General features: G+C 31.4%; 1 protein-coding gene across 1 annotated transcript; it reads left to right on the forward strand.

Moving 5' to 3' along the window:
- The first annotated feature begins 4,132 nt into the window (after window positions 1–4,132).
- On the forward strand, window positions 4,133–8,692 carry LOC122593912 (protein GRAVITROPIC IN THE LIGHT 1-like). Its single transcript, XM_043766370.1, has 2 exons — window positions 4,133–4,303; window positions 7,047–8,692. The coding sequence occupies exon 2, from the start codon at window positions 7,047–7,049 to the stop codon at window positions 8,343–8,345; it is 1,299 nt and encodes a 432-aa protein (XP_043622305.1). The 5' UTR covers window positions 4,133–4,303; the 3' UTR covers window positions 8,346–8,692.
- The last annotated feature ends 7,529 nt before the right edge of the window (window positions 8,693–16,221 follow it).

Here is a 16,221-nt window from a genome sequence, read left to right on the forward strand (position 1 = left end):
CATTGTACATACACATCCTTTCTTTCTACTTTGTATGGATTTTTTTCTTTTTTTACCATCATTTTTATTGTAGTAGATCTAAAAAAGTGGGGGAAAAGAGACAAAGTATTAAATTTTGGGATAAAGTTATTTGGAATTTTATTTTTATTTTTAGTCAATGAAAAGAAGGGAAAAAATCGGTTTGGTAAATTATTACTCGTATGTTACAACAATTTTTAACAATTTCGGTTTGCCAAATTTTTCTTGTTTTGACTTTTTAAATAAAGTTGATACTTTTTAGTTGTTTTTTTTTTCTTTTTTATTGTTTTATTGGCTATTTGATGGTTAAATGTATAAATATTCTTATATCTTATCTCATGTTGATATATGATATTATTTATGAAAAAACTTATATAAATGCATATGCAAAATATATTTATTATGTTACGTTGCTATATAACTATTGGTAAACCTATATAAGGAGTCTTTGTAACTATACATAGGAGACAACAAAGACTTTTATCTTTTTCGAATTCACTCAGAATATTATATGATCTGGTTCATCATATACACCTTTTATCTATAATTTCATCCTTCCACCGTAAAGTAGTACAAAGTTTATCATACTTAAACTCATGGTCTGGTAATTGTTGTATGACTTGTATCACTTTAAGCATTAAACTTCAGATTACTTAGACAATTTTAGGTTAATAAACACCATAATCAAAGACTATTAAATAGGTCATAATAGGGATGTGCACGGTCAAAAACCAGCCCGACTCGGCAAGACTCTGCTCGACCCACGAGAGTATGAAAACGTGACCCGTGACCCGGGCCGTGAAGGTTCGGGTCGGGTTTGGGTGGGTCATGGGTTTCCTTCACAATTTTTCGGTTTTTGCCTTCACCCGACCCGGCCAACCTGTGACCCGCGAATGCACTAAAAACGTGACCCGACTCGTTAAGGCTTCGGACAGGTCGGTTCGGGCCAGTTCCGAGTCGGGCGCTGGTCAGCGGGTCTTTTGCTCATCCCTTGGTCATAAGGGTGGGTTGAGTACCATAACATCTCTCCCACCTTTTCTATTCCTTCCCATATTTTTCCCATTTTTAAGGATACCTCAATGTCACTCCTTATTTTCCCTCACTCAAATAAAGTAAAAAGAACAAGAAAAGACCAAAAAAAAAAGATTCGGTCATCACCCTCCCCGATTCTCTCACCACCGCCCAGTAGGTACCGGATGGACGGAATGGTGTACAACCCGGTGAACGACCGGTACCGAATTGGTCTATGGGGTACACCGTCCACCCTAATGGCATAGCTAATGATGGTATCTCATTTGCTTACTTGGTGGTATATATTTAGCTAATTCGGCCAAATCGACTAAAGATGTAATAGTTGGTATAGTTGATATCGATAATCGTCATGCTAAATCTTGTAAATATACAATTTTAACTTGATTATTTCTTTTTTAGCACAGTCACTTGCAACTTGCATTTGGTTCTATTTTGCTTATTTTTAAGGGCTAAGTATCTGGAAGTGTAAGTAACGTTTACATTTTTTCTATTGTGTGAATGTTTTCATTTGGTTCATTGTATGCAACTAACCCGCTAAATTTGAACGATTAATGTAAAATTTTAAGGTTGACCAATCAAAAACTTCTATGTGGCAGCTCATATGGTGTGTCACGTATACACTTTTACATTAATCGTTCAATTTGACGGGTTGATTACATACAATGAACCAAATGAAAGTTACATTCACACAATAGACAAAATGTAAAAGTTACTTACATCCCCAGATACTAAACCCTATATATTATTAATGGCTCAAACTGGTTCTAACTTTTAACTAAACTAATGGATAACTAACATGTTTTTGAAAGCATTTTCAAAACAGATTTGTAAAACAAATTTATATTTTTTTTTCTTAATCTCATCTATTATCAAATGTTTTTATATCTCTGGTAATTATAAGGAAGAATTAGGGGAATATAATAAAACCTTTATTAAGTAATTATATATATGTTAATAATTTTGATAAAATAAATAATTTGTCCGATTTTAAGTTGAGAGAAATATAAATCTAGACCTCAATCAAAGAATAATAAAATAATATATTTTTTTCTTCTAACAATCTCGGTATATATATATTTGTTCTAATGAAACTATAAAATAATAATCACTAAAAAAAATCAAATTATAAGATTTTCTAGTAAAAGATGAATCTATACAAACTTGGTTTTTCTTGAACTTAAAATTTTGTATCGAGTTTATTTTTAATCTTCTCATTAAACTTAATTAGTTTGGACATTGTTTTTTTCCGTATTTCTAATCATGTTTAAAGTAATGAAAAAATGTGTTTGGGTACTTGTTTTTATGAAAATTTTTTTGAAATAGTGATTTATGGAGAATGTTTTGTCAAACAAGTTTTCGAAAAAAACAATTTATAAAACTGGGTAAACCGGCTTTTGAAAAGCCGGGTTCAAAAAAGTTGGCTCGAAACCGGCTTTTCACAAACCGGCTTAAAAAAAGAGACTTTGAAACCGGCTTTTCAAAAGCCGGGTTCAAAGAAAGCAGAGAATCTTTGACCGAACAGTGGCTTGTGCAGGAGGATGTGATGTTGATTTGACAAGACACTCGAACCCGATATTTGAAAAACCGGGTTCAGAGTCACGGAAAAAAAATGCAAGTTTCATGTTGTACAAATAATAAGTGTAAGATCCAAGAACCAGGGAATCTAATCATTATTTATAAATGATAAATTTTTCATACTGAGAGGCTACTTCAAATTCTATGATACAATATAATTTGATAAGGTGCAAAATACCTAACAAGAGTAAATAAATTGCCAGCATCGAAATTGAAGTACATTGTGCCAGTTAATGACAACAGACTTGCATTACTATGCAGAAAAACGGAACACCAAGAAATGCAATCAACACCAGTTGCAAGAAACTTTGAGTATACCGAAGATGATGTTTCCATTTGGTACATTAATGTTCGAGGAACCATCAACTGCTCATGTGGTCAGTTCAAATTACCGCTTGTTCATGCCAAACTCATCCTGTTAGTTCCAGTAGTTGCTAGTGTCATTTCAGTCATATTCCACTCCATCTGCCACACATACTCAGCACGAAGAAAAAAAGTTAATCACCAAAAAATCCAATAAAAATACATAAAGAGTAAACTATTCCAAGATTCGTCTTCAACAAATTCGTATTCTACTACATTGACCTTCTATATAAATTTTAGTTGGTGAAAATGTAGAAATATAGTAGGCATATAATGCTAAAAGAATATACACCTCACTGTTGTGACAACCTTCTTAACAAAGAGCCTTCCATTAGTGTCAGAGTTCGACGCCATTTGCCATACTGAAATTTCTTTAGATGTTGCAAAAGCTACCAACTTATATGGCCTAAAATTGTTACATATTTAGATCCCCCTTATATCTGGCTCTGCTAGTTTAGAAACTAGAAGCCATCTCTGATGGCCTCGATCAAATTCCCATACCTGACAATATACGGAGTATCTTTTAGTAGCATAACATGTTAATGACTCTGAACCCGGTTTTTCAAATACCGGGTTCGAGTGTCTTGTAAAATCAACATCACGTGTTCGGTCAAAGATTCTCTGCTTTCTCTGAACCTGGCTTTTGAAAAGCCGGTTTCAAAGTCTCTTTTTTGAAGCCGGTTTTTGAAAAGCCGGTTTACCCGGTTCTATAATATTTTTTTTACGAAAACTTGTTTGACAAAACACCCTCTATAAATCACTATTTCAAAAAAATTATAGATTTATTCTATAATAAGTATAATTTGTTTTTATAGTTTACATTTTAGAAATGTAAGGGTCATACTTAAAAACAAATGTGTGTAGATACTTGTTTTTATAGTTTACATTTTAGAAATGTAAGGGACATACTTCAAAACTCTTTTAAAAAAAAAAAGTTTTACCGAATAATCTACGAAAACATTTGACTATGTATAATTGTATATATCCTCGATTCCTCTCAAAAGTCATCAAGGACAAAAATGTAAATCCACTAAGCTCCAAAGCAAACCGAACCCCTTGAATGGGTTTTTAATGTGTGAGTGTATCCGTTAAACCCCTACATTATAATTTCCTGGAGTTTTTTAGCTCAACCCCTCCCCTCCTCTCTTCTTTGTTCTTAGTTCTTACATTATTATTACATTAAACACCTCCAAATTTCTTATTAATCATCATTGTTTAATTTGTTGCTTCCAATCCTACTTATTATTAGTTGGTTCGCCTATTTAACGTACATCAAACATTTCGTTAAGTCACGAAACTTTCCTGCTGGTTTCTGGTAAGTATTCTAATAAAATATGTCGTTTCTCTCGAATCTTCCTGCAACGTGTAATGCATTTTAATTCTTTATTTTCAATTTTTACTTATGGATTTTTATTTGTTTATTCATCTATCTTATATCTGTTATATGTAACTTAATGTGCATTTATATTTAATCAATACATACTATATATTACATTATATTGCAGTAGTACTCTTAAATCTTAATGTACTACTCGTACTACTGTTTACAGCTAGACTTGACATTGTTTCTGTTAGTCAATTTTCTATACGGCTACACATTGAGAATATCTTATTTGAGGTGTAACATTTATTGTGTTACATAAGTTGTTTTTGTAAGTGATTATGTTTTTGTTTTTTTCTATAACGGTAAATTTGGACTCAGCGGCATGCTTTTGTATACTCAACTTCAATTTCAGAAGAAACCATACTGGAAAACCCTGTCTCCATTCATATGAGCATTTTGCTCACACCAGGATTTTAAACTAAGACCTATCAGTCACATATACCAATCCATCAAGTGATTATGTGTATAGAATTTGAACTTCTGGTCTTTCTTGCTAAAGCTCAAACTCATTAAAAATCAACATGATCCGAACTCTCAAATATTAATTGCATTTCATGTTTAGGATTTTATTTGTTAGTTCATGTGTTTTTACGTTTAGAAAGTCTAATTAACGGAAATTTCAACTATCAACTCCACTATAAGTTCTAGGCACTTCATAAGTTCTAGGTGTTGCTGGGCTTACACCAATTTTTAATAAACTTCACGGGACAAAACAGAGTTTAGAAATACTTGTGTAGTACATGGATTATTATTTTGGAACAAATTAATGCATAATGAGTTTCAAATAAAGCAAATGATCGGCACGTGATCAGCTCCTGACATACACCTGAATGCTTTTGTTCTCTTTTTTTACTGTTGATGTCAATTTGGGCATACTAGTGCAGGGGGGGGTGCTGGGCTGATTGATCCATGAAAATATAAAGGGGCCATTCGCCTATATAATCAACCGTGTTTTAATTATTGTACTACTGTATAATCATGTGGGCCTCATCATTTTTTTCATTTTACGAATTTGGGATTCTCTAAAATTATTGATAACTCTTATTTTACCATTAATTAAAGGATTGAAAAAAACTTTATATTGTTATATAATTAATTGTTTACTTTGACGAAGAGTTTGAATGCTAAGAAATTGTTAAGCTTTTTTGTATATATATTTTTATAGAGCAAATATTCACTCGTATTTACAATTTGTCTACGATGAAATTAGGAAACTCGCAACTTTTAATCAATAGTCGGACTAGGGGCCCTTTGATAAAATTTTGACACATGATAGAATTGACGATATACAAGAAGTTTGAAAATGTAAAAATGTGATATGATCCATTGAAAGATTCTTTTTGATAGTGATCATGGCCATATAATGAAAAAAGAGTATGTGTTGGAATGATGACTAAGGTAGAATCAATATTTTATATGATGAGTAGTCTACTGTCTACGTCTATGGTTCCATAGAGAATCCAAGAAATACCTAAACTTAAGGTCTTGATTGTGTTGGAAATGAGCTTCTTTTTTGATCCCTTTTATTTATTTTAAAATCAATGTTATTTGTTAGTTATTTCTGAAGTTAATACTCTTGTCTATTGTTAAGGTTTCTTATCTTGAGAGATTTTTCTATCTAAATTCAAGTTCTACTTCTCACATATGTAAGAGTTGATTATTTAGGGCTTTTGGAAGTCTTATGTTACATCTAAACATAAATATAAAAGATTATCGTTTAGAAAAAAGAGAAAGAAAAAAAACCCAAATAACGTTAATACTCCTACGTTTGAACTCAAAATAAATAAACAGACAAAATCTCGATCCACGTCCCCTTAAGTTTACGGATTGTGATCCTCTAAACTTATAGTAACTTTATAGGTAAAATTAGGATAAATAATCTTGACCTTTAAATTAAAATAAGGGTTAAGATTTAAAAATGATTTTTTAATTTTAACCATTGATTTTAATCTAATGAGCTATATTATCAATTTTACTATAAAGTTCACATTAACTTTAAAGGATCTCAATCCTAATTTCATGAGCAGCTTTGTGATTCTTACGCATGGCATTTGTATCACTCCATATGTTGCCTGTTTAACCAACGGTATAAAATGTATTGTTAATTTGAAATTTTGCAAGAATAAATTATGTTTGAATGAATATAATATGGAATATAATATTATATGATTAAGGTCAGTGGATCTTGATATTAAACTGTCTGATCATTCTATTAGAGTATTATTACCTGTTTTTAAGGATGTGGGTCACACTTATTTCTCATATTTCTAGTCATTTTCTTGATGTAATGAAAAACAAGTTTTGGCTTCATCTTTGAATCCACGTTTTTTTATGAAAAAAAAACACCATACAAAGCAGATCATATCAGTGAGAACATAAAGAGGTATTGTACACTGCTTTTTCTCTTATTTAAAATTTTTTTTAACACTTTATCATCATTGTCATAGTCTTAAAATATCATCATCTAAATTTGCTTTTTTTAATCTTTGAAATATCATTACTGTACTCAATCCCTTCATAAACAGAGTTTGAAAGAGGTGTGACGTATAAACAATCATTACCTTTGCTTTCCAAAATTTGAAAAAAAAATTCTTAGTGCATAAATCATTAGGCCAATAATCTCACTTCCATCACTATCTTTTATCAATCATTGCTTCATTCTTATTCATTTCAGATGGAACCTCTTAACCAATCAGCTCTTAACCCAACCAAAAACCTACTAGCTAGGAAGTTTGCCAAGGTCTTGCATAGTAGAAATAAAACTAAGTTTATCGAAAAGGGGAAACTTGATAAGCCGGTTATATCCATTGATCAGACTAAAGATGATGATGAGAAATTTAATAAAAGAGCAGCAGCTATGGATGCATTTATTTCCAAAATTTTCGCGACGATTTCGTCGGTAAAAGCCGCTTATGCTCAGCTGCAGTATGCTCAATCTCCTTATAATGCTGAAGGAATTCAGTCAGCTGATCAGATAATGGTCACTGAACTGAAAACTTTATCTGAATTCAAACAGTTGTTTTTGAAGAATCATGTTGATGAGACTTCACCAGAAACAACTAAACTATTAGCTGAAATTCAAGAACAGAGGAATCTGTTACTAATGTATGAAATAACGACGAAAAAACTCGATAGTCAGCAGAAGCTAAAACAATCTGAGATCATTTTTTTGAAAGAAAAGTTGGATGAAGCCAACAAAGAAAATAGGCTGATTGAAAAGAGATTAAACTCGAGTGGGCCTTTATCGCCTCATGATCAAAAGCTTCATTTTTCGTCGTTAAGTATTAAAAATTTCGTTTCGGCACTTCAGCAGACGACGAAAACGATTAAGGGGTTTGTTAAGTTTATGATTAGTGAAATGGAAGTGGCTAATTGGGACTTAATTGCAGCTGCTGGTTCAATCCAACCGGATATTGTTTTTAAGGACATTAGTCATACGTTTTATGCATTTGAGTCATTTGTTTGTAGGGTGATGTTTGAGGGGTTTAATGACTCCGGTTTTTGCGCCTCGGACGACGATATTGATCTGTCGCCGAGGTCGTTTTTTGATAAGTTTATGGAGCTGAAATCGTTAAAGGCAAGAGAATACATAACATGGAAACCGGACTCAATGTTTGCCAAGTTTTGTTGGTATAAGTACTTAAAACTCGTTCATCCGGTTATGGAGTTCTCACTTTTCGGAAATGTGAATCAAAGAAACCTCGTGGGAGCCGGGAAGTTTCCAGAAACGACGTTTTTTGCGTTGTTTGCTGATATGGCGAAACGGGTTTGGTTGCTACATTGTTTGGCGTTCGCATTTGATCCCGACAAGGCATCCGCATTTCAAGTCAAAAAAGGTAATCGATTTACCGAAGTGTACATGGAAAGCGTAAACGAGGAACCATCAAACGCCACACCGGAAGTCGGTTTCACGGTTGTTCCGGGGTTTAAAATCGGCAAAACTGTTGTTCAATGTCAAGTGTATCTCAAATAACATAGTTCAGATACAGATACGATGATAGCCTAGCGGTGGTGGACATAAAATGTGTTTGACCAATTTTTGACCATGGTCAGATTAGAACGGCTATAATCTGAAATGGGTCCCAGTAAAGATCAAAGGGGTGAGGCTAGTGGCTCCACAAGGTGGGAAACTAAAGGCATGGATGGTGATGGAAAGCAGCATGGAGCACCGGCCTTTTGCTCCTGTTGACTGAGATTGATGGGGTCAATGGCCCAATTTTGTACCCATAAAGTCATGGTAATATATTACTCTTGTTACATGAAATGTATAATCCAATGTATAATATCGTAGTTATTGTTAATGTAGCTTTAGTTTACTCTTTTTCTAGTGCGATTACATCCACAACATTGAAGAGGTAATAATTTCAAAAGTTTCTAATAATTGGCTACACCAATTTAGATGGGTTGAATCGAGATAAAAACTTTAATAGGAAGAGGAAAAATAATTCAAATGTGATACTAGGTCAAGTTCTTGAGGATTTGCACAAACTAACAAAGCACATTCTATCGTTCGAGCTGCACTGGCCCTTATGATTTGAACCAAATCGCATGAAAAAACTTACCGTTTATGACAAAAAAGCATGCGATTTGGTCAGATTACCGGTCAAACATTACGATTTGCCGGTTTTAAGAGAAAAAACTAATATAGATTCTAGACATACAATGTGGGTCAGTTCAATCTGATTAAATTCATTTTGGTATGCATAAAAATGACTCACTTTGAATCATAACATGTTAAATTAACACTTTACTCAAAACATTATTAGATAGGATAATTGTGCCATATAAATTTTTTTTAAGACGTGTGTACACAAGGAAGGATAGTAAAAAGTTAAAACACAAAAGAAATGGGGCTACGGTCCCCTACGGATCCTTACAAAAAACTAGATGAAGATGGAAAAGAAAAGGGGGTGATGGTTGGAACGTGTGGACATGGTTTTCTAAAAAGGATTCCTGACAATGTAAAATTTTTGTTTCTTTCTTTCCTTCTTCTGACATGTTGGGAACCTAAATATTTGTATGCTGGTCGATTTCTTTTAATAAAAAAACAAGCAGAAAAGTTTGAAAATCTTGTTCCTAACATATACTACTCGTATCAATACTTTATTAGCAGTAGCATAAAAAACGTGTCGTCTATGAAAGCAAAGCAACCACCTAAAGGGCCAATCTGATGGTCCATGTCTCAATCTTTAATCTTTATTTTTTTTTAAACGGTATGTTTTATTAACTCTAAGTTAAAAATGCAAAATAGAATTTTAAATTAATGATTAAATACCTATAGGCTATCGCCATACTTTTTATTGAAAGGTGAATTTCAATTAAAACTTCGTATAACGATTTGACAGCGAGAGGCTTAAGCATACGTTGACTTAACCGGATCCGCGCTAGAGAATTATCTCGAAGTAGAAATGCTTATTTCAAATATCCAATGGGGGGAAACCCCCTACTAATCCGCCCAAAGGCACGACGATTAATAGGGGTTAACCCTGTCCCTCTGAATTGAACCTGAGTATACCCAAGCCAAACCCTCATAGAAGGACTACCTATATCTCAAAGTTGATGGAATAGAGATTCAGACCTGAGACCTATAAATCACCAAGGAAACTCCAAACCACTCTACCAACTCATCATTGATTAGGCTATCGCCATACTTGATGAGAGAGTGTCATAGCAAAAAAAATTATTTCCAATGATATAAGTTTTTATAATAGTGATGAGCCTTAAAAAAAAGCTTTACAAAATAATATTGAAGGTGCTCTTATGACTAAAGTTTTTTTACGAATAGCTCATCCTTATATGATATAAAAGTTGAGTCATGAATCAACTTTAAAATTTAAATAATCTCTCTTCATAATTGTTGTTATACCTCTAATTGCATCGTTTACAAATGTATGTAGCATGAGTAGTAAATTTGTGATTTGTTATGTAGTTTATTAGTATGTATATATGCATTATTAGAATTGTAGTAATTGATTATATTGATGATGAATAGGAAGTTCAAAGAGTGGAATGTGAAAGAGACTAAGTAATGTACATGTAAATGTATGTATATATATGTAAACTTGGGGTTTGTGATAAATAGATAGATGGTTAATGAGAGTTCATTGAATTTGGGTTATAGAATTTGTCTGGTTCTTGATGAGAGTCTATATATGAGGAATCCATCTTTCACATCCCACTTTGCATTTTTCCCTCATGAAAGCATTTAGTTTTCGTAACTCTATTTCAAGCCAAAAAAATATCTATTCAAATGGGAAAAATAATGATATTGTTGCAAAACAACCTAAGGAAAGTGATGCTATTTTTTTGGATCAACTTCACAAAGAGTCTTCTGACCCAATTGTTGTCATGATTTGTAGGCGTTGGGATGTGATCAGCGTGAATAAGAAGTACATGAGTACCGACTTCATCATCTTTGATGAAAAGGTTTGTAGGGAGTATTGTTTTCTGTATATATGTTTGTAAAAGGTTTATTATATTGTCGATTATTTCATTACATTCTATCTTCACATATTTGTCCATATTATAACTTTCCTCTTACACACAGCTCAACATTGTATTACTATATATCATTTTTAAACCCCACGCTAATAATAAAAATAATACTTTTTAAATACAATCACTATGCAAAAACAAATATAATTCATCCAACCATCCCGGCCGTATAACGCATGGGTCTTAAGACCTCGTTAACTAGAAAAATTAAGTTAATTTTACCAATACATAATCGAATTAATTTTGAAAGGAGATCTTACGAATGACCCTTTTTTCCAGTTGTATGAGTCGTCGTTTACAACTTTAATGTTAGGCTTTAAATATGGTAGTATCCCCAATTTCCAGACTATTAGATTTTTTTTTTTTTTTGAAAAGAAAATTTTATTCATATCAACAACAACTTCCACCACACTGGAGGTTACAATCTGTACACATTTACAGAAAATTGAAATTTAACCAATCATCCCAGGCAATCGAATGACTCCTGGTTCTAGCATTGTACCACAAGAATCCAACCGTTCTGATGTCTTGAAAAACCTTATCGACGTTTATCTTTACTTTGTCAAAAACCTTCTCGTTTCTAGCTTTCTATATGCACCAACAAGTGACAAACACGATCCCTTCTTGTTTCAAATCTTACCAAATACCTATCACCTATTTAATAGGTGATAGGTATTTGGTAAAATTTGAAACTTTAGACGTCTTGAGTTCAAATTTTGACATGAGTAAAATGTTTTCATGAATGAGACAAAGATTTTCTCAAAATAAATTTCGTCTAAAATATTATAGTTAGATACATATCGCTAAGCCCAAATTTATCGTTAAAAAGCAAGATTTTATCTATTTTTGCTGTATTGGTTTTCTATTATAGAATTTTGCTTAAAGAATGTTAAAATAGTTATTGGTCAATTAAGCGAGTTAACTAATGTTTATAAGATATTGGACGAAGAAATTGTCTTAGAATGCTTCACGAATTAATTAATGATATATATATGATTTTTTTTTTAAAGTTGTGGATTATTTATTCGCAACAAAGGATCTAGTTTACGTTATCTTAAACGGGGGTAAAACTTTGCCCCTATCTCTAGGACTCAAACCTATTTCACTGGAGAACTTTATTTGTGAAAATCCCTAGAATGTCTTTCTCATGTCTTAAACTTGAGACCCCCAGCATGTAAAGCTGGTGTTCAACCATTATTTTTACATTAATAACCATACCGTTATCGCCACCACCAGTATCACCACACGTCACCATCACCGCCGTATCATTGCGCGGGTAATATCTCGTAGTTACAAACATAAAGCCAATGTTACCAAAATATAAAATGATTGATCCTTTTAAAATTTTAGCTTAGTGGTTTTTTTAATATCATAAATTTTTGACATGTATAATTTATTTATTGTTATTTTTCTCTATTTTTTGAATTTTTTTTATGTGGTTCAATATTATGTTTAGAAATAGTTTTAAAACATTGTTCATGGAATCTTTGTCTTTGCACGCGTGACGATTATTAAAGTAAGAAACTACATGGAAGTATGGAACTTTCGGACAATTTTGTATGCATGGTGGTGATCTCTATATAAATTTGTTTTGTGAATATATTTGATGTGTATAATTTTATGTAAGAATCACTACCCTATACACGTTCTGAAATTAATTATTATTTTTATTTGTTCTTATCAAATGTCGAAGTTCAAAATTTATTTGCCCTGATGCAACATGACAACATGTTGCTGTTTTAGATCCAAACCAGCTGCCCTGTAATATAACTCCGGAATAGTTTAAGTCAAGTCATTCTTTCTTAAAAATATGTTGATTTTTTAGCCGTTCAATAATAATATTCATTCTCTTCCATTTTATGACCACAAACATATAATTACTGAAATCTTTAATCTATAAGATTAATATATTTATCCTCATACTTAAAACAGGTTTGAATTCAAAGGTGATAACAAAAGTAATTAATTAAAGGTACAATAAGTGGATAAACGAATAAATAATATGTTTAAATCTAATGATCCAAATATCATCATTTTATAATCGTACATCACCAAATATGTTTTGAGAACACTACAATCATGTTATGCTATTTGATGGTGTACGACTAAAACTTAATGTTGTATTCATTACTTACCAAACAAAAATGATAGAGTGATAGTTTAAACAAAATGATAGAGTGATAGTTTAAACAATTAAAATGGAGCAGATAAAGTAGAATAAAAATAAATTACTCGTAGTACTTTATTATCAATATTAATCTTAATATATAGTATAAGACAGTTGAACTAATGACTTATTAACTAATTAAATCGTTCAATTTTATCCAATTGACTATCGCTTATGTCATCATTTAGATAAACTATAAATTAAAATTCATAATAATAGTTATCCAAAAATTATTATAATATTATTTATATTAATTTGTAGAAAAAGTCTCCTTAATTTATACTTTTTTTTTTCCATCAACAATTTACACTGTTTAGCCCTCAATACTTTATTTATATTTATTTTTAACCTTCAACTTGAGAGGATTTCTTTAAAATTTCTAAAAAAGTTACAAAAAGTATTTATATGTAATTTTTTTTAAGTTACAATTATCATTCAAATCAAGAGTCCTAATTGTTATCAAATAAATTAAAAACAACCATAATTGTTATCTAATTATCATAAGACAAGTGATTGAAAATGAGCCCGCATCATGACCACATACATATACATGAATGTCAAGTATATGATCAAAAGTATAGTTATATTTTAATTTTTACTTATATTTTCATAATAATATTACATTATGAGTATAACTGGTTTCAAAACCTTTTATAATAGGAAAATTATTGTAGCATGTGCATTGTGGAATGACTACGTCAAACAGTTCCATCAATATATCTCAGCTAATAATGACAGTGACGAACATGCGATTATTGTACTATAACTTGCACATTATAACACTTAGAACCGTATATCTTCAAAATTATAAGATTTTATAAATTAAATGTATGAAGATCTAGTATTGATAATATCGTAAATCCCGTGTCCAGTATTGAACACGGGTCTAAAATCTAGTTTTTCTAACTAACAAGTTAAGAATTATAACTTTAAAACTTTTATTAGTACTAGCATTGTACCCGCGCGTTACGGCGGTTTGATGGTGATGACGACTGGTAGTAGTAGCGGCGGCCGTCATGGTGTTGGTGGTGGTGGGTGTAACTATAAATGTAATTTATGTAAAGAGGTATTGGAAATAATCTAGAAGATAAGAGATTGATTGTGTAAATTAATTTATTAAGGATAAAATGATAATTTTGTATTTAATATTTTTATGAGAGAGAAAAAATGATAATTATTATAAGATAGTATAGATAATACGAGTATAAAAATACCAAAAAGGTTATGACAAAAGGGTATCAGATGATAAGCTAAATGTATGTTCAAAAAGCAACCATACGTCCATACTACTTAGTACTTTACAGGCATTTTGTACTTGTTCGTTGGATTTGGATTCTCGAATATAGTTGTGGGCCTGTGACCTGTGTGTAGCATCATTGTAGGCTTATGTATTAACGTCATTTTATTTTTTTTGCAATTTAACATTAGCCCTCTCATAAAGCCCAACATACATAGCCTTACAGGATCACTTTTTGTAATTTCGTACCAATTCAAGGTTTTTAAATTTGAGATTCTACTGAGGATTTTTATGCATGTTTACATGATCGGATCGAAAAATCTTACCTATTCATCTATGTATTTATAATTCATATTATTTACTAAACGTGTTATAAACTTATGATACGTTCGTAGTTGTAACATCGTAACCGTAGTGCAATACCAACATTATGAATTCAAATTGCTAAACTTTAATATTAAAAATTTGGATTCTTAGGTACCTAACCTTTTGAGTTTTGTGTATAAAAAGTGTTAAAGCTTATCGCTAAGTCATCTATCAATTAACATACTAACATTTTATGAGTAAATTTAGCTTATTGGTGGTTTTTTAATACAAGGCTTCAAGCAAATGCAAGATTGAATAGTAACGAAATCCTAACAATGAATTATTGAGTTTAATTTAGAAGGGTAAGAAATGGAATGATAGGATATTATCTTATTTTTTTATTCTTGAGTTTTTTAGATAAAAGAAAGGAAAAAAATTGAAATGATAATTCAAGGGTTTTAAGTCCTAAAATTTTCTGGTCAAATTGACCTGATTTGGAAGGAAATGAGAAAACCTTTGTTTACAATTACCACTCTACCCTTGAACATAACCCTTCAAATCTTCAACAATCCAGCCGCACAGATCTATCTTCCTACTGAAATTGAATATTTCTTTTGTTTTTGTAATTGTTTTTATTGTTTTAAATTTGTTATGGGGTGATTTATAGAAAGAAAGCTTTAGGCCAGTCTTTTTTATCTGAATTCGTGATTGATAGATCCTTTTTGTTTACTCTGAGCTTTAAAAAGAAGAAAAAAAAAATACCTTCCCAGCTTATGTTCTCTTTTGTCTCTTGTCTCCATATTTTTCTTTCTCTTTTTTCAAAAGCCAAAATCGTTTACAATGATCTCGAATCTGCATCTCCTTTTATATAATAAGGACATTTTAGTAAAAGTATACTTTTTTCTTCTTTCTTTTCCGTTCATTCTTTTTAGACTTGAGAATATAGTTTATCTATATTAATTTTTTTCCATTCTTTCACTATCCAATCTTTCTCTTCTCTTTCTATCTATTTTTAACTTAAGAATGGAGTGTAATATTCTATAATTGGGATCGGAATTGATCCAATATAAATCTTATGCTTCAATAGATCCGGGTCATTTTGGTTGATCAAAAATTAACATAAAATCTTAAGATCTTAAGATCAAGATCATTAATTCATTATTTACTTTTCGGTTTGGTTAAATGGAACTTTTAAGGCTGTTAGTTAAGGTGTGTACACTTACCATAAAATTCATGGTGTACTTTTAACAAGAAAGTTACATATTTTTTATACAGATGCAAGCTTAAGGGTTGCGTTTATCATTTTCTTTTTACTTTTATTTGAAACTATAGTAAGCTATAATCCCTTAGTATTTTCTTTAGCTATAGATGATTATTATTGGGTTTAACAAGTATGCAACTACCAAGATTTTGAGAGGTGAGGGTAGATTTATATTTACACACCTGAAAAACAGGGGAGAGGGGGGAGATTGTGAGGGGAATATTTAGAAGCAGTCTGCTTGTAGCTGCATTCTTGTTTTTCCCATTATTATTAGCAATATTTCGATATATGCGTCAAACTTATGTATCATAGTATTACTTTCAACTTCATTTCGATCAGGTTAAAAACAAATCACAAATTGATTACTTTTATCACTAGTACCA

Source organism: Erigeron canadensis, chromosome 3 (assembly GCF_010389155.1).
Source record: "Erigeron canadensis isolate Cc75 chromosome 3, C_canadensis_v1, whole genome shotgun sequence".
NCBI classification, from domain to species: Eukaryota; Viridiplantae; Streptophyta; class Magnoliopsida; order Asterales; family Asteraceae; genus Erigeron; species Erigeron canadensis.

Bases quoted from the DNA above. Each gene is read 5' to 3' on its own strand.
- LOC122593912 (XM_043766370.1), top strand. From the start codon at position 7,047: ATGGAACCTCTTAACCAATCAGCTCTTAACCCAACCAAAAACCTACTA.